This window comes from Tribolium madens, unplaced genomic scaffold (assembly GCF_015345945.1).
Source record: "Tribolium madens isolate multiple individuals breed KSU strain unplaced genomic scaffold, Tmad_KSU_1.1 Scaffold_1;HRSCAF=32;Tcas5.2_LG8, whole genome shotgun sequence".
Taxonomy (NCBI): Eukaryota; Metazoa; Arthropoda; class Insecta; order Coleoptera; family Tenebrionidae; genus Tribolium; species Tribolium madens.
This window is the reverse complement of record NW_025400984.1, coordinates 2,458,406-2,483,334: the sequence shown is the minus strand read 5'-3', so window position 1 is coordinate 2,483,334 and position 24,929 is coordinate 2,458,406. Positions and strand designations below refer to the sequence as shown.

Sequence of the window (24,929 nt, the reverse complement as noted above, 5' to 3'; positions counted from 1 at the left end):
CTGATCTGAAGAATGTTATGGGTTGAGAAAATTAAGAATTAAAACCTAAGTTTTAAAATCCCACTTTTGGTACCGACACCGACGACGCATGTTTCCGCAACTCCTCACTGTTTTATTCTTACGAGTATCTTTCTTTAATAAGCAAAAAGTTAGAAAGCAATGTTATTATTTAACTGAACTTACCTTGACAAATATTAACAGAACGCAATGAGTTGGGGAACAGACTTTTGAACACACTGGAGCTCTTAATTTAGTCTGGCAAAAAGTGGCTCTTTTTTCGGACGCGGAAACCGAAAGAGAGGCCCAGATTTAAATGGGAAGCCCACCACAGCAAAACAAGTTCGTTTGTGGAAACTCATTCTACACAATTAGCAATTATTATCGTAGATTAGTACAAAAATCAATTTTACCTCAAGTTCCAGGAATTTATTTTACAAACAAGACTCAATTTTGTGTTTTTTCATTGATTGCGTTGACAGTTCAAATTTTGATATCAATGACCAACTTGTTTCAAATTTCAATTCCTGACACTTCACGCCGATAAATTAGATTTATTTTTTTTATTATAAATCTAACAAAAAAAGCTGGAACCTAAATTTGTTGTTTTTGTTGTGTGTCTACACCTATCGTCTACCTTTGAATGAAAATTTAAAATAAAAGTAACATTCGCAAAAAATAAATAAACTTATTATGAGAATGCTAATCGCGACCTCTGACTGTCGGACCAGAACTAAAATATTTCAAAAACGGTCTGGGCTATACTAGTCGGCTACCCCTGACTAAAACAAAGAGCAAACAAAATTTGTGGCTATGGAGACAAGCTGCTACCAATTTTTTCACCAAAATTTTGACTTGGTAATTTCCATTTAAAAAAAAACAGACTTTACTTTCCATATTTTTTTGTAATTTTTGAAGGTAAGTTGACCGAAATGGTAAGTAAGTGGAGAATAGAGAATATTTAGGTTTTTTTCTGAAAAACCATTTATTTGTACGTCGATTTGAAATATCGGTCGAGAACACCCCACATAAAAATACCGTGTGATCAAAAAAAAAAAATATAACTTAGAGTAGGCGGTGATTAAAGTCCTTCAGATGGCATTTTAAAAAAAACAGACTACTTCTAATAGCCTTGAAACTTGAAAATTATTTTTCCCACAGAAATAAATAGTCAAAGTGCAAAATTTAAACTCTCCTAACTTCGAAATTTTTATAGATAGACTTTTTTTAACAATTTTTTTATGTTCTTGGTAGAGAGATACGTAAGAACCTTACATGGCAATGAGGGACGAGTTCTGACGCACCCTGTATTTATGTTTAGTCACGTGTTGTCACTTTTTCTGTGTGTTTTGAGAAACCTAAGTAAATTCATTGAAATGTTCATGTCTTATCTCTTCAGCATCAAGTTCTCTACCCCGTTTTCCAATGTTAATTGCTATCTTGATATTCCTCATGCAACAATGTGACTTTTGATTAGCACGATCAGGTGTGCATCACGAGCAGCCACTTTCAATTACTCGACGTTTCCAGATGCACTCAACTGACGCAGCTGAGTTTCTTGAATAAAATGACAGCCACCCACCGAAAATTTACATTTCGACAAACCGAAGAATTAAACATTAAATATTCAACAAGCCCGATATGACGGCAGAAATTTTCCTTGCTCGCCTGTTTGCTGTTGTAATTGTCGTTGAATTTTCAACTCGTTGCGACAAATCTACCACTAAATTGGCTGCTTTTTTGCGATTTTCTTGAGGTTATAACACTGTTTGTTTGGCATAATTGGGAGAGCACTCGTTTCAAACGAAAATTTGCCTCGATTCTATAATTCGGCTTCCCAGGAGAAAAAGTATTTGACAAAACCATGAAATTCAAAATTTTAATAGCACTTACAAATAATTGAAAATAAACAAAATAGAAAACTTCTTTAACTTTTGTGACTCTTAACCCAATAAGATTTTTATAGCTTTTCTGTTGAGATAAATTTTAAATCAATGCAGTGACGGCAAAAAATATAAAATCCAACTCAAATCCGTGTATTCAGATCCAAGGATGTTGAATTTAAGGAAACTTCCTAGAAATATTAGGCAAGCTTTGCTGCTACTATCAGAGTTTGCATTTGAAAAATCGTTACATGTTAGACTGAAATCTACAGTTGCTAGAACAAACATTTAACTTTCCTGCAAATAACATATTGCAGGAATTTGCAGACAAAACGAAAAAAATATGTAAAAATTGTGCGGACTAAATATAAAATAATTTGGTTTTGAAATTATTCTAAAAATAATAATTTGATATTTATGTCGAGTTCGTTGGTCTTACCTTGATATAAAAGACTTGTAAGTAATAAAAAGCAAATTAACTTTCATATAAATATGCGTAAGCACACTCAAGAAAATATACTTATGTGATTAGTTTATTAGAAAATTGTTGATAATTTATAAATAGTGACAAGGACTGTTTTTAACATTTTTAACATAACAAGAAAAATCTTATTTTATTATAAATATACAAAAAATAAATTTTGTTGCAATAATTTTAAAAAGGATGTTTCTTTTTAATTCATGTTACAATGTGTTACATTTAGGCTCAGTGTTCCTAATTCATAACTTACAAAAAGAGCAATTGCGTTAAAATAAATGTCACGAAATGCAATTGAACTAATTGTTTAGTGGTTTAAAGTGGAGAAAAATGAGAAATGAATAACCAAGTGTCTGACAACAGAAGCAGCATAGTATTTACTGACTTGGCAAAAGAAATATTTTTCATAAGGTAATAACAAACAAATTATCTGAAAATTTCTACCTTTTTCTACGTAATAAAAAAGTTAATTTTTTACAACGTAAAATGAGCTTTAAATTGCTTGTTTTTTAACTTGCATACCTTTGATTTATTAACCGATCCGTAAACTTTTTTAATAAAACTTATATTTGAACAACCTTGCCTTCATGAATTTAATAAATTCTTTTCAATGAAACGTTCTCTAATGTTATTTTTTATTTTGTTAGTAATTTAAAATAATATTTTCATAGAAGTAGGTCAGTAAAAATCGTCAACTTCCTCCCTCCAGGTCGTAAGCTTGGCTTAATTAAATTTAACAGTTTGTAGACATTCCTGCGTCGCTCTGACATACGATACAATTCCTTATCTTTCTTCAAATAATTAATTCTATTATCTTACAAATTATGTTTGAGACAGGACTAAAGTGAGTTTAACCCATTTAAAATTTTGCGAGGTGTAAATTTCAAGAATGAGTGAATTCGTTCTTTATTCTCCTAAAAGTTGTAAATATTTTTCTTACTGATTTCTATTAAAATTTTACTCAACTCATCAAAAGAGTAGTGAACAATACGTTATTGTTGCCGTTAAATACCTAGAATTCAATTACATTAATTGAAATCAATAATAGAAACAATAAGAGATTATCATATTTCGTCTAGTTTCAAAAAACAACATAAATATTTGAATGAAGTATTAAGTAATGCTTCCGGATTTTATTTTTCTTACAATTAATTTTACTGTAAGTGTGGCGTCATTGTTACCTTTAATTAAATTTATTAAGTGTTTATTTTCGTTTCATTTTTATTTATCGGTAGAGGTAATTTTAGTAATCCTGATTATTTTTATTAAATGCATTTACATGTTTCGGTGTAAATATAGAAAGTACTGAATAATTTACAGACTTACGACTTTTATAAATGGTTTTCTTGATCACTTATCTGGTAACTTTGCTTGTTTTATGATTATGACTAAAGAATTTTTTACTTCTTATTCTGTAAAAATTTTTAGAAGTTGAACATAATGCCAATCCAAACAGTCATTATTGTTATCGTTCTAAATAAAACGTTTTAAAGTTTTTAGTCCGGTCAAATTAGTCATAAAAATAGTGGTCAAACAACAAAAATTCCGACAGAGCTAAATTTTGGTGGAGACCTTGGGTACACCATTAGAAATAAAGTGTCAAAAGTCTCCATCGATCCCATGTGTGCTAAAAAAGTTCTTCGGGGTCAAAGGTCAAAATTTGATGTTTTTTGGATTTCATTTGAAAACGGTAAGTTTTATCAAAAAAGTAGTCCAGACAAAAAAGATAGACCTTAAAATTATCTACAAAAAAGGTTCTAATACTTTTTTTTTAAGAATCACCATTGCTGAGATATGGCGATTTTTAAAGTTGAAAGAGTCACTTTCTATATGATATGCACATACATAGTGCGCCAGAACTCGGCCCCCAAAAAAAATGCCATGTAGGGTAAGGTACCAGGAACACGGAAAAATTTTTTTAAAAATTCTATTTATAAAAATTTCGAAGTTATGAGAGTTTAAATTTTAAACTTTGCCTTTATTTCTTTCTGTTGGAAAAACAATTTTCCAAGATTTTTTGCTACAGGCTATTACAAGAGAAATCAAGGAAGCTGTATCCTAAATTGTAACTCTGTTCAATGTTATTTATGGCTTTCATTGACAAAACTTTTGTATATTTAGTAAATAATTATAAAAAAACATATACAAGATCATCAGTATCATTAAATAGACATAAAAAAATGTCAAATGTCAAAAAATAAATGTCAACATTTTTTGACAGATAGAATTTTTTAAACATTTTTTCCATGTTTCTGGTATCTTATCTTACTTGAAATTTTTCTTCTACTTCATTAAACTTATAAATATCTCGATTCCAATAGAATTAAAAAGAATTTATTTGGTAATACATACAGGTGTCCAAAAAATCGCGTATTTCCTTGAAAGGGAGTAATTGGGTAGTCTCCAGAGTACTAAAAAAATGTTGAAAAAATTCTATCTGTCAAAAAATGTTGACATTTATTTTTTGACATTTGACATTTTTTTATGTCTATTTCATGATACTGATGATCTTGTATATGTTTTTTTATAATTATTTACTAAATGTACAAAAATTTTGTCAATGAAAGCCACAAATAACATTGAACAGAGTTACAATTTAGGATACAGCTTCCTTGATTCCTCTTCTAATAGCCTGTAGCAAAAAAACTTGGAAAATTGGTTTTCCAACAGAAAGAAATAAAGGCAAAGTGTAAAATTTAAACTCTCATAACTTCGAAATTTTTATAGATAGAATTTTTTTTTAATTTTTTCCATGTTCCTGGTACCTTACCCTACATAGCATTTTTTTTGGGAGAGCGAGTTCTGGCGCACTCTGTATGTGCATATTATATAGAAAGTGACTCCTTCAACTTTTAAAATCGCGATATCTCAGCAATGGTGATTCTTAGAAAAAAAAGTATAAAGACCTTTTTTGTAGATACTTTTAAGGTCTATCTTTTTTGTCTGGCCTACTTTTTTGATAAAACTTACCATTTTCAAAGGAAATCCATAAAACTTCAAATTTTGACCTTTGACCCCGAATAACTTTTTTACCACACATGGGATCGATGGGTACTTTTGACACTTTATTTCTAATGCTGTACCCAAGGTCTCCACCAAAATTTAGCTCTGTCGGAATTTTTGTTATTTGAAATGTCTATTTTGACCGGACTATTTTATTAGCCACAAAAATGGTGGATGCGCCCGAAAGAAAATTAATTATTTTTAGTTTATTTATTGTGATTTTTGTATTTTTATTTATTTTTCTTTACGAAGAATTAAATTTAAATCCTCTCAATGTAATCGAGTGCCATCAATAAACTTTCGATTCAATAAACTCAAAACCCAGCGAACATGTGCCGCTTCATTACACTGGAGAATTCATCAAGATCACGTGTCAATTAATTCCGTCAACACGTCTCTAATAGCGTCCATTTATCACAAGAGCGGAAAAGCTCCACATTCGTAAATCCTCCGATTCATCATTTCTTTTGTTACAGAGATATAGACATCGATATTTCCGGTTTGGCCTCTCTCAGTTGGCTCACGTCGAAACTGAAATCTTGGGTGATTGGACATTTGCGTCAGAGAGCCCTCCCTGTGCTGGAAACCTACGTCAAAGAGGCTCTGGTTCATGCCATAGCCAATACTGATTGCGTTGCCCAGCTTGTCGATTAAATTGATTTTATATTTTCATTCTGTCTTTTTTTTACAATCTGACCCAGATTTTATTGTTTTGTGTTGGTTTTTAATGGGCAGGAAATTGGAAAAATGGGAAAAACATCAATAAAAATAAACTAGTTACGTGGGCAAGTCCTAACAAGCCACTAAATCAAACTGAATAATGAGTACAGGATAAGGTGGGATGTTATTTTAATAGAAGAAATGATTACAATTAATTAAGCAATTTGAGAAAAAGTAATAAAATATTTCTGTTTACAGATCAGTTTGACAAAAAATTTATTGAAAGCGAATTATTTAATAAGTACGAGTCATAATTGGTTGTAAAAAAAATACCAAAGACTTCTTTCTTTAAGTCAAAATAAGGCAATTAACCCTAATACACCTTAGTAACAAAATGCTCCTTTACAAAGATGCAGTGTTAATGAAAAGGTTTTTATTTCTATAAATTATATGGAAGGTAGTAACACAGGGCGACAAAAAAAAGTCATGTCGTGACAACTTGACAAATTTTATATCATTTTGTTTGTCTCAGTAAGACAAATCAAATGCACTAAAAAAAAATTCAAAAAGTCCACACACTTTGAACTAAATAATTTTTTTCTAATTTAAATGAATTTAAAATACTTTAATTTTTAAAAATCATTACTCAATAACTATTAGGCCGATTTCCTTCAAATAAAGACCATTCTAAAGGGATAAGTTTGCTCTTTAGAATGATATGCAATTTGAAATTGAATATTGGCAAACTTTTCTTCGAGCAGTGTTCGAAAAAGTTCGAAGTAAATCGAAGTAATCTAAGAAAAACCCTACGAGTAATTTTTTTTTCTTTGTCACCATCGTGTAGAGCATCTTTTTATTAGTAAGAATCCAACTTTTTAAAATAATATACCAAGTGGTATTTAAGATAAAATTTTTTGAAGTTGAGGTTTGCTATTCAGGCATTGCGCCATATAGGAGAAATGCATGTTAATTTTACTTAAAATTGCATTTTTATATAAGTATTTGTTTTAAGACTCTTCTTTTGCTTAAAAATGGTCAATTGCACCTTCTTTGTTCATAAATCAGATGACTTATTGCATTTAACATCACTCGAAAATGATGAGAAAGCATTTGCTCAGAACATTTTCAAAAAAAGTTCAGAAAGCTAGAACAAAGTGAACAAGTCGAAATCTGAATGGAAAGTGATTTGATTTGAAAAAAAATTGCCCTTATATTTAAGGCTCATGTCTTAAACTTCTAGATCCTCTTTGCACAATGATCAGTGGTCATTTTTACAACAAAAAAACTCTTTATTTGCTTTAATTAGTACGCATGTACTCTTTATTTGTTTTAAATAAACAAACAGTTTTTGTTTATTGTAATTAGAACAAAGAAGGTGCAATTGACCATTTTTAAGCAAAAGAAGAGTTTTAAAACAAATGATTTTATAAAAATGCAATTTTAAGTAAGATTAACATTATGCATTTCGCCTATATGGAGCAATGCTTGATTAGAAAACCATAACTTCAAAAAATCATATCTTGAAAACTACTCGGTGTATTTGTTTGAAAATTTGGATTACAATTAATAAAGAGATGCTCTACACGCTGGTAATGATGAAAAGAAATTTACTCGTAGGGTTTTTCTTAGAATATTTTGATTTACTTCGAACTCCTTCGAACACTGTTCGAAGAAAAGTTTGACAATATTCAATTTCAAATTTTATATCATTCTAAAGGGCAAGGCCATCCCTTTAGAATAGTCTTTATTTGAATGAAATCGGCCTAATAGTTATTGAGTAATGATTTTTTAAAATTAAAGTATTTTAAATTCATTTAAATTAGAAAAAAATTATTTAGTTCAAAGTGTGTGGACTTTTTAATTTTTTTTTAGTGCATTTGATTTGTCTCACTGAGACGAACAAAATGATATAAAATTTGTAAAGTTGTCACGACATGACTTTTTTTATTGCCTTGTGTAATCAGATTAATATGAAAATATTATGTGAGCGACGGAATTTTGATTCAATGAAGGCCTTGAAAGTTTTCACGTATGTCTTCTATTAATTTTGAGTAATAAAACGACTCGCAATTAATAACCGTTGAGACTACTTTTAAGCAATCCACTTTTTCCGGTATTTTAAATTTAGATTAAGCTTTTAGAAAATATATCGCTAAAACCAGCATGAAAAGTATTGTTAACACTCTGCCAAGATCAATCACGTCTTACACTCCAGCTTAGCATTCTAAGCCTCTTATCCTCCTCTTGTATGCATACAAAACGTGCAAAAGCTAATTTTTCTATTACTGGAGAATGTCAAATCGCAGCTGGAAGGTGGGTAGGTAATGATAGTTTATAATGAAACAAGTAGAATACTTGATATCAAGCAGTGAATTACATCCCGACTAGTGAAGTAATTTATCTGAAACCTCAATGGCAACGCCAAATTAATATCATCATAGGATACTCTGAAACGGAAGACCGAATAATTGCAGTATTATTCTCCCTTAGACTGGAATATCTTTGCTTGGTTGTGCAATTCCAATTACGAGTACAAACCTCACAATTCGTGTAATTTAGACAAAATGATAAGCGACGAAATAGTAAGAATTAAATGCGAAGTTTAGAATTATATCGATTGCAAAAACAGAAAAAATATAATCCAAATTATTAAATCGTACTAGAATATATCATTTTAGAAATCTGTTTGTTTCTAATTTTAAGAATAAATGCTTTATTTTGGAATGGTACAGCCGATTAAGAAAACGCTCTTTCTTTTGTTGCCAATTTAAAAACATTGTTGTTTTTTTAAAAATTCTGATGTTTATTAATATAGTAATTTCGATATTAATTTGTTCAACATTGTCAAAATTTTAAGAGTTTCCCAACAGTAACTAAAGCAAAAAATGTAAAATTGTGTACTCACAGATAAAAAAATTTACAAGAATACTTCAAATTTTCGCAATTTTTGTGACCAAAATAATCGGTCCGTGTTTAAATAACCACAACATACCTAAATTTTTGCGTGCATTGTCATAATGAAAAAACTCTTAGGTACTTTTATTTGTAGATAAGTTTTTCAAAATTTTTAAAGTTACAACTGAAAATTACTCACTTTATAAGGCTCTACAGGGTGTTTAAAAATGGCGCACTAAAACTATGGTACGCTGTCTAGAAGCATTTGGTGAGTGAGGAAAAAATATTTAAAATATTCTTGATGTTAAATTTGCACGTGGATGAAGGTTTATTTTATGGTAAATCTGGCAACCGCGTGTACTTATCTTGAGAAAACCAAGAATGTTGTCATGGAATAATTCATAAATATTTATTCACTTACTGATTGTTAATTTAGTTCATCAAAATGTTTAGTAACACTGTTTAAATATTTATTATTAATAATTAGTATGATACCAATAGGAATGATTGAACGGCATTCAAATGTTCTCATATAATTAATGTAAACATTTCATTCCAATATTGTAGATGAATGTAGAACCACAAACACACTAAATTACGTCTCATTTATCAAATGGTGTTACAAATTCTAAACAAAAACAAAAGAGCTAGTTTGACAATACAAATGCATTCTGTGGCTATCAAACGTCAAAAATGAAATTTATTTACATAGTAACTACATTAGTGCATCGACTTTTTAAGAAAAACAAATATTTTGTTATTTAAAGAAAATGTGATTATTCAGTAGATCCTCGGACTATCTAACCTCGAGGCTGCCCCTCTTGGCCAAATAACTTGAATTTCAGGAAAATGAAATTTCTCATTTCAATTGCATTATACTATTATATGAGTATTAAATATGTAGTATTACTTAGGAAAATATTTTTGTTGTTGTTTTAATTAAAATTAACAATAAAAATTAAGTAAAGATTGAATTAATTTAATTATTGTTAAAAATCTAGTTACTAATTTTGGAGCAATTTTGGTAATTTTGGTTTTATTTAAAAAATACTAAGTTATGATTAAGTAACCCACATGTGTCCGCACATTTCACGTTTAAAATTAAAACTAATTTGGTACAAGAACCCTATTTTAAGCTCCATTTAGTTCGTGCAAACTTTTTATAACTTTTCTAATGTTGCCACCGTGGGCGAAAATAATAAACACTGACTCGGTGCTCAAACCTCAATTATTTCAAAGTAATATTACAAACAAAATAAACAGATTTATTTTTTTCTTGCAAATATTTAAGTTTACGATTTCCTCACTGACTTCCGGTCAAAGTTATGTGTTCTCACTTAAGAAACAACCAATCTCGAAACACTACGTCGTAATTGAGTTTCATGTCGCGTTGTTGACGTAACTCAATACACTTTAGCTTTCCCTTTGTATATAAATGAATCTTATTATAGTGTTTAGAAAAATGTAATAATATAGAGGGTGTGTCAGAACTCGCGCCCCAGAGAAAAATTTCAACTAAGATAAAATACCAGGAACATGGAAAAAATGTTTAAAAAATTTGACATTTGTTTTTTGACATTTGACATATTTTATGTCTATTTAATGATACTGATGATCTTGTATATGTTTTTTTTATAATTATTTAGTAAAAGTACAAAGCTTTTGCCAATAAAAGACACAAATAACATTAAACAGAGTTACAATTTAGGATACAGCTTCTTTGTTTCCTCTTCTAATAGCCTGTAGCAAAAAAACGTGGAAAATTATTTTTCCAACAGAAATAAATAGAGTCAAAGTGCAAAATTTAAACTCATAACTTCGAAATTTTTATAATCGAATTTTGTAACATTTTTTCCTGGTATTGTATCTTACATGGCGTTTTTCTCTGGGGCACGAGTTCTGGCGCAGCCTGTAGAGTCAATCCACAAAACAGAAAAAGTTTTGAAGACGTGAGAATTTGTTTTTTCTGTGATAAAAGTTTGATGCTCATTTTAATTAAATTAAGGAGTAATCGGAATTTGAATTGAAAAGTTTTCCGTTTGAATATCCGATTGATATTATTAAACTTTTATTAGATTAGTGATTTATGCTTGAAATTTTCCTAATTTTAAAGTTTTATATTGTTCTGAAGTTTGCGCTTCGTGGTATTTGATACTTATAGACAATATATTACGTTTAGTAAAAAATTGGAAAATGTGTTGCTGAAGAATATTAAATTCTCCAGTCTGATTTTATTTACAAAAAAGTGAAATTTTCGAGCATTAAGAACTTTCAAAGTTTTTAAGAAAACTAACTTATTGACGTATAAAATTAGATTAAGCAAGAATAGATAAAAAAATTTAAAACAATTTGTTTGTTCTTTTCTAAAGATCATGTATTGTAATTGCAAATTTATATTACAAGTATTATACTAAAAAAACAAGTTGATGTTGATGTTAGTCTACATGGCATTTAAGCAAACTATTATCCTACTAGTATCCACTAAACTCTGCATACAGAATGGTCAAAAATGTTTTTTCCCTTAAGTTAAAAAAGTTAGAAATCTAAAATTTTCAAAACAATACACGTATTTCAAATCCATGACCTTTACAGCAAAAATTTATTTTTGTGGTTTCTGTGTCAATTACAATTTTTATAATGTATTTTCAATTCATTTTTATATTATCAATTTGACTCAAATGTGAATTATTGTAAAAAAAAATAAATGTAAATCAACTGTAGTTCTGTTAGTTTTTCATTAACGTCAAATTTGACTTAAATAGCAATAAGTGTTGTTGATTTAAGTCGATAAAATTATTGTTTGTGCTTCTTGCAACCTTGCTAGCAATAAGGCAGTTTTATCATCGGTTTGCAATTAGTATAAGATCAGAAGATTCACTTTACAACCAATTCCGTCTTTATTACAACTTCTTGAAAAGTCTTAATGAAGTGCATTGTTTGCCAGAACCTCTCAGCATTTGCAACCAGACCGATCGAAACCGACACAAAGCTATTAAGCAAATGATTATTTCTTTTTTTTGCGATTTCTCTTGGCTAATATTTTCCCCTGCGATTCAAATGAAGCAGAAGCACTTGTTGCTTGTTGAGTACAATAAAAACGCAATCGACTAACACCACTTAAATGACCTGAGAGTAAATGAGAAAGCTCTTACGATCAATTCAATCTCGAATCGTTTCAGGCTTAGCAACAGTTCATGCTTAAAAGATCAATTTTTTCTCGGATGTACTCTTGTAAATCAACAAATCCGTCAAAGCTGGCGTAATGTGATAAAAAATGAGGAGCTTCGATTTTATGCTTTAAAGTGAAACAGATGTAAAGCCAGCCAAATTTTCTTTTTTATAGCTAGATAGAGTGATCGAAGAGATCAAACACCGTAAAGTGTGCCAATTTAAGCCCTTTACTAGGGAAATCCTCGAAGATAGAGATATGGCAGGAGGTTTTGGAAAGTCAGCTTGTGGTTATATAGAGGTGGAGGAGATTAGCGGAAATTGCATATGTCTTTGGTAATTAAATGTAGATGGCGTATTTGTGGTATCCACTAAATCCAGCTAAGAGATATTACTATCGGAAAGTTTTAAGCTAACCTAACAATTTTTTGCCTAAATTTTAATTAATGTAGACCTAGTTTCTCTTCAATTATAAAACAATTTATAAAACAGTACTAGTGTAAATTTGTTAATCTATAATTCATTTCATGATGTTTTTGAATGAAGAGTGATTGCGAATTGTTTTATTTTCAATTTGTACAAACTCTAAATAAAATTTTATAACAATAAACATATCAATATTATAAAATCAGGACCACGTTGCTTAATTTATATTTTTTTAATTTATTTATTATTGGGTAATTTAGTTTTAGACAATCATCATCATAGTTTTAATTTGGTTAACTATTTATTCTTATTAACTATTTATTTTTCTATGACGTATTCTGTTAAATACGATTTACGCATATACAGGATGTTTCAGAATTCGCGCCCCAGAGAAAAATGTCAACTAAGTTAAGATACCAGGAACATAAAAAAAATGTTAAAAAAAATGGTAAGTGTAAGAATTTCGAAAATTTGTAGGTAAAAATTTTGCCTACATATTTATTTTTGCCTATTTATTTCTGCTAGCAAAATAATTTTACATGTTTTTTGGTGCAAGCAAAATTGTGTGACTATGTTTAACGTTATTTGCGGTTTTTATTGGCCAAGTTTTTGTACCTTTACTGAATAATTATGAAATAGTATATTTAAGAACGCGTTTCGTTATGCAAGTTTTGTGGAACAAGTTTAGGTTTATAAAGCGAGCCAAAAAGGGCGAGTTTTATAAAGAAGGAGCTCCCACAAATGACTTATGAAACAAGTTTTACTAACTATTTTTCTATATTGCGCGTTTTACGTACTTTTTTAACATAAAAGTCGATTTTTCAAAATTTAGAAAGTTTTGCTCTAATAAGGTGATAGTTGGTAATAAATGTCATAAAATTTGAATTTTCAAGTGTCAAGTCTCGAGTATTTTTCAAAATTGTGTTGAATTAACAATGAATACTATAAATATTTCATGCACATCACCTGAAATAAGAGAAATCGCTCAAAACGCCGCTGAAAATTTACTTAATTGTTAGTCTATTTCAGCACCCGAATTGGTGTTGAAATGGCTTATTAAAGCATCGGTTTTAGTATCAAAATAAGCTTCAGGCGCAAAATAGAAAAAAACATTTATACAAGCTCATCAGTAACATTAAATAGGCATAAAAAGGTCAAATGTCAAATTTTTTTGAGAGATAGAATTTTTTTTCATGTTCCTAGTATCTTATCTTACTTGGAATTTTTCTCTGAGACGTGAGTTCTGAAACACCCTGTAGAGAGTGGGAGATTTCCATACCCGATCTTTATTCATTTATTCGATCAAATTAAAGTGAGCAAAAATTGCATTTCATTACGTTTAAGTAATTTCTTTTACCAGATTTGCAAAATACACCTGTAATTATTTGTACCTATAACTGATACCGCTTTAGCAATGCTACCAACCTCATTAATCACGATCAGATCCATCGATTAAAATTCTCATCTCGCATTAAATCTCCCGATGAATTCAAGCACAAAGTTAACACGCAATGCCACCCGGAGAGTTACTTATTTCCCCCACCGGCTTTTTCTTGTTTTACTTTTTACTACCGCCGCTAATTAGAAAAGTCAAAAGTCGTTCGGTAACCGAATTAGGGGCGCCTTCACCATTTAATTCGATTACAATCTGCTCTTAAAGGAGTGATTTTATCCGACCAAAAAACTCGTTTGGCACTGAAATATTACGGTTCTGACCCGGCGCCTCCACCATTTTGATGACTTTGATGTTTTTGATGTTCGGAGATGGGAAATTTGAACGCTTTGTTTTTCGGTGAGCAGTTCGTAAAGTGTTTCAAAATGATAAACATGCACACAATGTTATTAAAGCAATACAGTTATAAGGAAAGGATAATAAAGAATAAAACTAAAGCGGAAAAAAAGCAAACTGTTATGTGTATTACACACGATGATTAACTTGAAAGAACAATAAAACGTAAACTGTGTATAAAAAAGTAAAAAACACAGTCTGTTTCACGTCTTTATTGCACACATAAAAGAAAAGAACAAAAAATAGGAAATACAAAAATTATTAACTCATAGTCATAGTCATTGTTACCAATGAACAAAATTACACAAGGGAAGACAAGCTTAGCCACAGCCACAAGTGCATGTAATGGCAAATATCGCACAGTTTGGAAATTTAGGTAAGTTATGTTGGTACAAAACTTCTAATTCTAAATACCATGCGTTCAATTACATTTCTCATCAAGGTAGCTTGTAACTTTGAAATTAGATTGGCAACCATGAATAATGACAGAGATTTGTATGTACGAAGTTGACATATTGATTACAAAAAAACCCATTGGCAACATTGCGATGATGGTGATAGCAACGGCGGCGGCGTTGGAAGGAATGACATTGTTGCCAAATTAACATTTGGACAAAAATGACTATTAATCAATCTTTACCTTAGATTTATACATTATTAATGTTACCACCTTAATTTCAAATTCACAATTTCTTAGAATATAATTTTAGAACAGACAGGGTGAATATAAAGTATAGAACCAAGCGGTTTTCTGCCTCCAGAAACTAATAATTAAGATAAATTAAAGTAATATAAGTAGAACCTTTATGAGAAAAATGGTTTTATAGTGGGCTGCCACAAAAAAAATGTTTGGTAGGACTCAAAAACAAAAATAAATTTCGAAAAATTTTATCTTTGATAAAACATCATATTTTTATAGTACTTTATTATTCATTAATTAGGTTTTCCAAAAAATTAATAATGTAAGCAAAAAAGTTTGGTTCCATACTGTTTATTCACCAGGTATAATAGTTTCTACTTCAGCTAAATAGATGCTATGTAAACAAATATTTTAGTTACAAGTCGTAAAGCAGCGATAAATCGATCAATGACTTGTAGCAAAAACTCCCTCAACAAAATCTACAAATTAGTTTTGGTCATACGATATTCACATTTGTAAATACAATACGTTCTCTTTTTTGTTTATGTCTCCTCTGTAACAATTTTTCATTAAAACAGAGCAATAATTTATCGGTGTATGTGGATTGATTTACATTTCGTCAGAGGAAATATTATTTATTGACATTACAAACATGCAAACTGAGACCTTGAAACTAATAATCTAGATAAAAGAAATAAAATAAATAAATTACAGGTAAACGTAACAAGTTCATTTTGAAATTGTATTTAAGTAAGAAATTTGTTGAGTTTGAAATCGGGCCAAAATTTCCATTATAATTTTTATTATCTGTATATATTTATATAGAAGATGATAAATTAAATTTTGCAATCCCATGAGGTCCAATCTTTCAGAAAAAACGAAGACACCCCTAATTTGAAATGCAAATGCCCATTTGAACTAACTCTACCTTGTATATATTACCAAAATCGCCAATAAATTTACTTCAAATCTTGAGACACGAGTCGAATTTTAAAAAAGCTTAACCCTTAAATTCTGATAAAAAACCGGTTTAACAAAGCTGTGATAATCTAATAATAACGATACTAATTGTGATTAATTACTGCTGAAAGTCATTATGTCCAAATAACCGGAAAATGTATCAATAATTCTTCATAATAGGCCATGAGCTATTAGAAAAATTATTCAGGTCAGTCGACAACTAATGAGCAATAATCACACGAATATTATTACATACGACTATACAAGAGTCTATTTCTTGATCCATGAAGGTTATTATTATTATTAGAAATGAGGTTTAGCTAAAATTAAAATAATCGAATTTTACGTTTAGTTCAAACTTTTGTAGTTATTTCCGTGGAAATAGTGATCGATCCGACAATGCATTTACCCGTTTAATGACTCAATTTTTTGTATGTGACACTGGCGTTAATAAATATAAGTGTTTGTTTTTCGTGCTGAAAGCACGAATATCATATCTGCAGTGTCGCTAAAAATAAACATCCAAACAAAACTTGGCATGCCAAAGAAGTAGTAAAAGTTTGAAGATAAATTGTGTAATCCCTCGGGTTATAACTCTGTCGACATAAAGAGATAGTTTGCGAATTGGTTCTGTGGCTTTTAGAATCAGAGAAAAAAATAATTCGTTAAAAGCAATAAAACTAATTACGTTATAAAATATTAATTAATTATTAAAAATTTTGTTACTTCTTGTTTATTGAGACTACAATTGTCATTGTCTGAATGCAAAAAAATATCTAAACAACAAATTAAAAAAAAATATTTTAAAAAATAATTGTTTTATTTAAAAAATTCTCAACCTCGGTGGTCACATTATGACGCAACTGTTTAACTTAATTACTCACTTTACATCTAGCGTTTAGATTAGATAATATTTTTAGAATTCTGAACAAAGTACAATTTACAGAATTACTAATCCAACCCCTAAAATAAACTTGCATAAATTTAAAAGACCAAAAAAATATATAATTACGAAAGCATACATTTAAAGACACGTTAATTTATGCTCCCATGAAAGAAATGTTTGAAATGATTTCCGCTACTTGGTAAACAAATGCCCTGCCAATCCTCCTATCTCACTAAATTAGCTTTTTATCCGTGCGAGAAACAGAGGTGCGAATTTATCAGAATTGCAACAAAGCGCTTCAAGTTTTTGTTTCGAAAAAAACTAGTTTTCAATTTGTCAATATTGTTTTGTTGATGGTGTTGTTTTAATTCGGGGGATTTTAAGCAAAATATGAGCAAAATAATTAAAATTGAATACTTACAGCAAGAATAGTAAATTGTTGGGTTAGTTGAAAGCAGAAGATTCCTTCAAACTTGCAGTCTGAAAAATAAACATTTATTAACATTTTTTTAATTACTTTTTGAATTACTTCTCAAAATACTAGATTTTTTAAAACCTCATTAACGTAAGACTCAATGACACAAATTTAAAAAAAAATTATTAAAATTATAAACAATACAATACGCTAGCGTTTTAATACTTTTATAATCTCTTTACATATGTAACATTCAATTCTAGTCGTTACACGTAGCTGTATTTCTTTCTTTGAAAACAAGCCAAACAATATTTTGAACGGATTTTCGAAAGGTTATTTACAAAGAAACAATTTAGTCGGATTCCACTGTCTCTATGTTTTCAATTACCTGTTTTGTGACAGTAAATCGACGCTAATCCTCTCACGTTTAAGGAAAAATGTTAGCTTGCAAGAAACGTGACGGATATTTTGAGCATAAGAAAATCTTATTATAATGTTATATTTAATTTATTGAACTGAGAACTGCACGAGTTGTTTAGAAACGTCATTATAATTTTCATTTTATTTTGTATCATCTGTAAATTTCATAAGGTGTACCGATTGTGGTAGAAAAAGAAAGAGCTCAAGAGATATTTAACTAATCAACAATTATCAACCAAACAAAATCGACAGTGATTTGAAAATTAAGTTAGCAACATTCATTAATACAGGATGCGCTAGAACTTGACCCTAAAGAAAAATGCCACGTAAGGTAAGATACCAGAAACATGAAAAAAATGTTAAAAAAAATTCTATCTATAAAAATAAAAAAGTTCAAAATTTGCACTTTGACTATTTATTTTTGTTGAAAAAATAATTTTCTAAGTTTTTTGCTACAGGCTATTATAGAAGAGGAAACAAGAAAGCTGTATCCTAAATTGTAACTCTGTTTAATGTTATTTGTAGCTTTTATTGGTAAAATTTTTGTACCTTTACTAAATAATTATAAAAAACATATACAAGATCATCACTATCATTAAATAGACATAAAAAAATGTCAAATGTCAAAAAATAAAAATCAAAATTTTTTGACACATGACAATGACATATGTTATATGACAATTTTTAAACATCTTTTCCATGTTTCTGGTATCTTATTTTACTTGAAATTTTTCTCTGGAGCGCGAGTTCTGACACACCATGTGTATTAACATGACTCATATCTTCCGTCTCTATCTTATTCAAGGTTGCCAACGTAATTTTATAATAACAGCCTACTTTGAAATTTATAAAAAAGGCAGGATTCTTGAAAACTTTTTCCATTTTTATGGTATTCCACTATCCATTAATAATGTGCTTAAAGAGCAGTCTGCAAAACGGGTGAATATAATTTTTTTAGGGTAAATATGGTTTGTTTTTAGATTTTTTACTTTACGTTTTTAAATTGTTTGATACATATATGTATGAACAAATTCACGATTAGCCCGTCACACCAAACTTTTATTTAAAACACAACGCGTTTCAACCACAAAGTGGTCATCCTCAGGTGAGAATAAAAAAAAATTCAAACGTTGTGTTTTAAATAAAAGTTTGGTGTGACGGGCTAATCGTGTTTTTGTTCATCGTTTCCATACCAAGAAGATCCAAGAAGAAGAAAAACATATATGTATGTTTTTACTTTTTACTTTTTTTCTAATTAGTCTGAAAATATAATTAAAGTGGGGATACTTTTTTAATGTGGAACTGTAAATAAATTCTATTGACTTTAGAATAATAAAAAGTAATTTGTTGTTAATCAAAATATATTTTAAAACAGTTTTGGAATATTGGTAGTAAGACGATATAGGTGTGCATTGCAATCACAAGTTTAATTAATTTTGCTCTAATTATAATCAAATTCTTGTATATAAAATGTTGTATGCTACAGTTTTGCTTTGTTTTACAAAATCCATTAAGGGGAACAAATTACTTTCGTCGTTATTACATGACACAAAACCAGAGAATACACACATCCAAATGTAATAATTACCACCGCCACCTTATACATAATTCACACAACATTTCAAAGATATTGACAGTCTTCTCTGCTGAATCCCGACTTAAATATGCGTCCTTGGCTCCAAGCTACACTAAAATATTCATAAAGACTACCCTACTTTCATAAAACCTCCATTTAAGAAACCACGATTTTTTCCACGTAGAAATCAATCGAAATCACTCTGTTTTAGTGACAAAATAACATTTTTAACTTAAAACCCACTCTTTTAATTTTTTGTTATGTTATTACAACAACAGATTCATTAATATCAATGTTTTATTTGTCTATTTTCCCCAGCGGTGATTAATGCGTCTCCATGAACTCCATTTTGCGAGCTTTACTCCAAGATTTACACTTCGTTATTACTTCTTCGATCCGTTTTGATATTTCCAAGATTGTTAAATATTGTTATTATTTAAGAGGGAAGAAAATATGGCGTTTATAACACGGTTGTTGCTGGAACGTTTGCTAGCCAAATGCCGTGTGGTAATGGAAATGTCTCGTAATAATCCTTATTTTATGAATCAATTTCCAGATGAGGAAACGTTTGGCTCAAATTGGATTGCGAATCGACTAAACTACTGCAATTCATCGCAGAAGAGTCTAAGTATGCAAGAATTCCTCCTGGATAATTCTAGTAATGGCTATTTTCAATTCATAAATCTTTCAAACTGAATGGAAGTTCATTTTGGCAAAAGGATTTTACAATTTTTTTCCTAATTCATATCAATGGTTTTCGCTTGAGTCAAATATAAGTTATAATTTCAGAGAACAAAGAATTTATTATAAAATGTTAATCATTTTTTAGTTTTTTTATTTTAAATTTTGAAACTAAATAATAACATTTATTGTAACTCATTTCCATATCACTTCTAAGACCTGAAAATGACCAACAACTCCATGAAACAAGCGCCACAAACGACCAATTGGGCTTTACTGAAATTCACAGCATCTACTCTTGTTTTTAATCATGTCTACAGCTCTCAAGTGAGTTTAACGGCTCAGATAACTTTGGTGTAGAGGAGGAAAATGTGATACCGAATGATTCGAGTTTGAATTATCATATAAATTTATTCCATTTAAAAAGCTTATAAAATGTCGTCAAATATTCAATTTTTGTTGCTTGCTTTCATCAAAACAAATTGCCTTTTATCTTCACAAAATGTGAAACGAAAGTGAATAGATAAACAGAAAATAAAGCGAGTATGTGGTAACCACTTGTGGTCTAATTAAGCCAAATCGCTTCACACAGGGTTGTAAATAAATGATTAAAAGCAAATTAAACTATTTTAGCCTTTGTGTTTCACTACTGGACTATTACCAAGATAAAAACAGCTTTTATTATAATTTTTTTTGTTTTTATTAGAATTCAAATATTTTACAGATTCAAACAATTTTAGAACACTTATCCTTGAGACTATAATAGACAATTCTTTTGTTTATTTTGCCAATTATTTTAGATACAACAGATAATGTTTTAGTGAAAGATATCTATTCTAAACAGAAAATTGTGGAATATTTTAAGATAACATAAACTTTTAGCAACGTAATGTAAAACTTATAATATAACTAAGTTTTTTTATGTATTTTTAGTTTGTTCCTATTTTTGTACGTTAAAAATATTTTTGGAAACAGAGGAAGTAAATACATTCAAACTGCACTTAGCAGAACAATTAAAGATAAATTATATTTATCTTTAATATTACAATATTAATATTATTATATTATTAATATTATATATTATTTACATTATAATTTTGAATTTTTTTTTTCATTCCAAACTAACTTTTATAGTTCTAATTATGAGAATAATTTACGGTTTTCTGTCAGAATGTTAAAATAAATGATAGAAAACAGCTGCACGCATTATTAACAAAAGACAACAGAAAAGCCTTGCTTTGACTGTAGTTTTTTTATTTTCATAAATCGAAAAAACAAAAGCATTATGTAAATTTATATGTCCATTAGGAAAACTAACAATTTTTCGAAGAAAGGCTCACTGCCAAAACATTAATAACAAACGAGAGATTAATCAAAATATAAAAAAGTCAATGCTTGTGTTCTAGAAGGGAGAAAAGGAAAACAACAAGGATATTTGTGTTTAGAATTTGGCAGACATGACTGGAAACTGAATTGTCAACAGTGTTTTACATTATAGTTACCGATTATTACCGGTTGGTAATGAAAACTTCTGATTTAATAAAAAAAATAATTTTATCCAAAATCAATTTTTCAGTAGCCTTTAATTTGTTTCAAATGAGTTAAACCGCTCTTGATTAAATAATGATTGTAACAATTCCCATTTAAATCCATTTAAAATCATTGTTCCGTCACTGTATAATATAATTTACACCATTCTCTTTTTCGATATACAAACCAAGAGTTTATACAAACATTCGAATTGAATCCATATTTTTGACGTGATTTACAATAAATGAATCAGTTATTATCCGTGAAATATTTCTTAATAATAAATTTTATCAATGAAACACGTTCTATTTTAAATTCATTTGGCAAGTTACAGATTTTCAATTTTTGCCAACGAAAAGTTTTAATTTCTTTTATTGTTCATCTAGTCGGAATCTCAACTAAACGACAAATGTAATCCCTCCACTAACAGCCTTGGATAAGAGCGCTCGAACAAATTGAATAAAGCGAAAGAATTTGAAGAATGTCCAATATTGGGTATTGTAACATGTGAGTAGGTTTTTTTTCAACAACGCTGTATATCGACACTTAGAAACTTGTTTGACAACACTTAAAACCCCAAATTTGGGCCGATTTCGGCGAGAGAAGATTGTTTGTGTTGTGGGATTAGAGAAACTTACTTTTAATCCATCGGCACTTTTGCTCGTTTTTCGTATCGGACGACGAGAGATGCACTCGACGCCTGACGACGCCAAAATATAGACGCCAACTGACGATTGTGCGGCTCGGACTTAGGCGTCGCGCATTCTCACGCAAGAAATATACAAAATGTGACGTCAAGGACGATGGTACTAAAGCTGCAACTAACCTATGACATGGGTTCGAATGATGGAAATTGAATCGGACGTGGGCGGAAGCTGATGAAAATTGCTTCAGCTTAGAATCACATTTTTGGTTTTTGTCGAGAATTATCTAATCATCAAGATTTTTTAGCCATAAGCTTTGATTTTTATTATTCAAACGAAAAATTAATAAATCGTCCCCCGAACTCCACTAATGGATGCCTTTAATTGTGACAAAAGGGAACTAGAAAACGAGGGTAGTAATAGAGGTAGGTAATAGAAGGTCAATAAGGAGACATTTTCCAACCATCGTCAGAAATGTCAATTTTACATACCAGGTGAATAAAAACTATGGAACCAAGCGTTTTTTTCGTAAACTAAAATCTTTACGAAAAAAATAATTAGTGTAGCGTAAAGTACAATTAAAATGTGACCATTTATCAAGAATAAGATTTTTCGAAATTTCTTTTAGTTTTCAAGTTCTGGAATTTTTTTTTTAATGGCAACCCACCATGGTAATTTTTTTAATTAAAGATTATGATCTATAGTCCGGTCAAATTAGTCATAAAAATAGTGGTCAAATAACAAAAATTCCGACAGAGCTAAATTTTGGTGGAGACCTTGGGTACACCATTAGAAATAAAGTGTCAAAAGTCTCCATCGATCCCATGTGTGCTAAAAAAGTTCTTCGGGGTCAAAGGTCAAAATTTGATGTTTTTTGGATTTATTTTGAAAACGGTAAGTTTTATCAAAAAAGTAGTCCAGACAAAAAAGATAGACCTTAAAATTATCTACAAAAAAGGTTCTAATACTTTTTTTTTAAGAATCACCATTGCTGAGATATGGCGATTTTTAAAGTTGAAAGAGTCACTTTCTATATGATATGCACATACATAGTGCGCCAGAACTCGGCCCCCAAAAAAAATGCCATGTAGGGTAAGGTACCAGGAACATGGAAAAAAATTAAAAAAAATTCTATTTATAAAAATTTCGAAGTTATGAGAGTTTAAATTTTAAACTTTGCCTTTATTTCTTTCTGTTGGAAAAACAATTTTCCAAGATTTTTTGCTACAGGCTATTACAAGAGAAATCAAGGAAGCTGTATCCTAAATTGTAACTCTGTTCAATGTTATTTATGGCTTTCATTGACAAAACTTTTGTATATTTAGTAAATAATTATAAAAAAACATATACAAGATCATCAGTATCATTAAATAGACATAAAAAAATGTCAAATGTCAAAAAATAAATGTCAACATTTTTTGACAGATAGAATTTTTTAAACATTTTTTCCATGTTTCTGGTATCTTAACTTACTTGAAATTTTTTTTCTACTTCATTGAACTCATAAATATCTCGATTCCAATAGAATTAAAAAGAATTTATTTGGTAATACATACAGGTGTCCAAAAAATCGCGCATTTCCTTGAAAGGGAGTAATTGGGTAGTCTCCAGAGTACTAAAAAAATGTTGAAAAAATTATATCAAAAAAATTTGACATTTATTTTTTGACATTTGACATTTTTTTATGTCTATTTAATGATACTGATGATCTTGTATATGTTTTTTTATAATTATTTACTAAATGTACAAAAACTTTGTCAATGAAAGCCACAAATAACATTGAACAGAGTTACAATTTAGGATACAGCTTCCTTGATTCCTCTTCTAATAGCCTGTAGCAAAAAAACTTGGAAAATTGTTTTTCCAACAGAAAGAAATAAAGGCAAAGTGTAAAATGTAAACTCTCATAACTTCGAAATTTTTATAGATAGAATTTTTTTTTAATTTTTTCCATGTTCCTGGTACCTTACCCTACATGGCATTTTTTTGGGGGGCGCGAGTTCTGGCGCATTCTGTATGTGCATATCATATAGAAAGTGACTCTTTCAACTTTTAAAATCGCGATATCTCAGCAATTGTGATTCTTAGAAAAAAAAAGTATTAGGACCTTTTTTGTAGATAATTTTAAGGTCTATCTTTTTTGTCTGGACTACTTTTTTGATAAAACTTACCATTTTCGAAGGAAATCCATAAAACCTCAAATTTTGACCTTTGATCCCGAATAATTTTTTTAGCACACATGGGATCGATGGGGACTTTTGACACTTTATTTCTAATGGTGTACCCAAGGTCTCCACCAAAATTTAGCTCTGTCGGAATTTTTGTTATTTGAAATGTCTATTTTGACCGGACTTCTAAAAATGACCTCTAATTAAATAAAATTGTTTTTTTTCTCTTGATTTTCGACTTAGAATAATTTTTCTCTGCTTTTTGAGTCATATCATATTGGCGGTTTTATTTATTTGACCACTATATGTTAACAATTAATTTATTAATTAAATATTGATAGTTCTTGTTAAAAATGACTTTAGTTTTTATCTTAAAGCTGTTTCTTTGAGTTCCTATTTATTAAAAAAATATGTTTTTCACAAACATTTTTGTTATTTAATTTGCGTAAACTCATTTGTCAAAGTGACATCATTGTCAAAATAATAAATCCGCTAATTTGAGAGGACTTAAAAAGCAAACAAAAATTAGTCCAAAATCAAGAGAAAAATGAACTTTTCTTTCTACTGAGTTAGAATAATGAAGTTTTAATTACATATCTGCTCGTTTCAGGTAAAGCAAAAAATGTTTTTCCTTTGCAGTTTTGGCGTAAAATCAAAGATAATTTTTTTTTCCTTTTGTAAACTCGATCCGGGGACATACTGTAGGTACA

General features: G+C 29.5%; 2 protein-coding genes across 6 annotated transcripts in view; one reads left to right on the top strand and one right to left on the bottom strand.

The window, feature by feature from the left end:
- LOC123004450 overlaps window positions 1-6,033 on the top strand; it is a 64,785-nt gene extending 58,752 nt beyond the window's left edge. For all 4 annotated transcript variants that reach the window (XM_044397734.1, XM_044397732.1, XM_044397730.1 and 1 more), the window contains exon 10: window positions 5,838-6,033. In XM_044397734.1, coding sequence (XP_044253669.1) covers window positions 5,838-6,015 — 178 coding nt within the window. In that variant the 3' untranslated portion in view covers window positions 6,016-6,033. The remainder of the gene's footprint in view (window positions 1-5,837) is intronic.
- The window catches only part of LOC123004448, a 62,062-nt gene extending 39,954 nt beyond the window's left edge, over window positions 1-22,108 (bottom strand). The window contains exons 1-2 of one of the 2 annotated variants that reach the window (XM_044397728.1): window positions 22,046-22,108; window positions 17,207-17,265 (exon numbers count right to left, since the gene is read on the bottom strand). The gene's annotated coding sequence lies outside the window, so the exon portion shown is untranslated. The remainder of the gene's footprint in view (window positions 1-17,206; window positions 17,266-22,045) is intronic. The other variant, XM_044397729.1, reaches the window with a different exon arrangement.
- Between the last annotated feature and the right edge of the window lie 2,821 nt (window positions 22,109-24,929).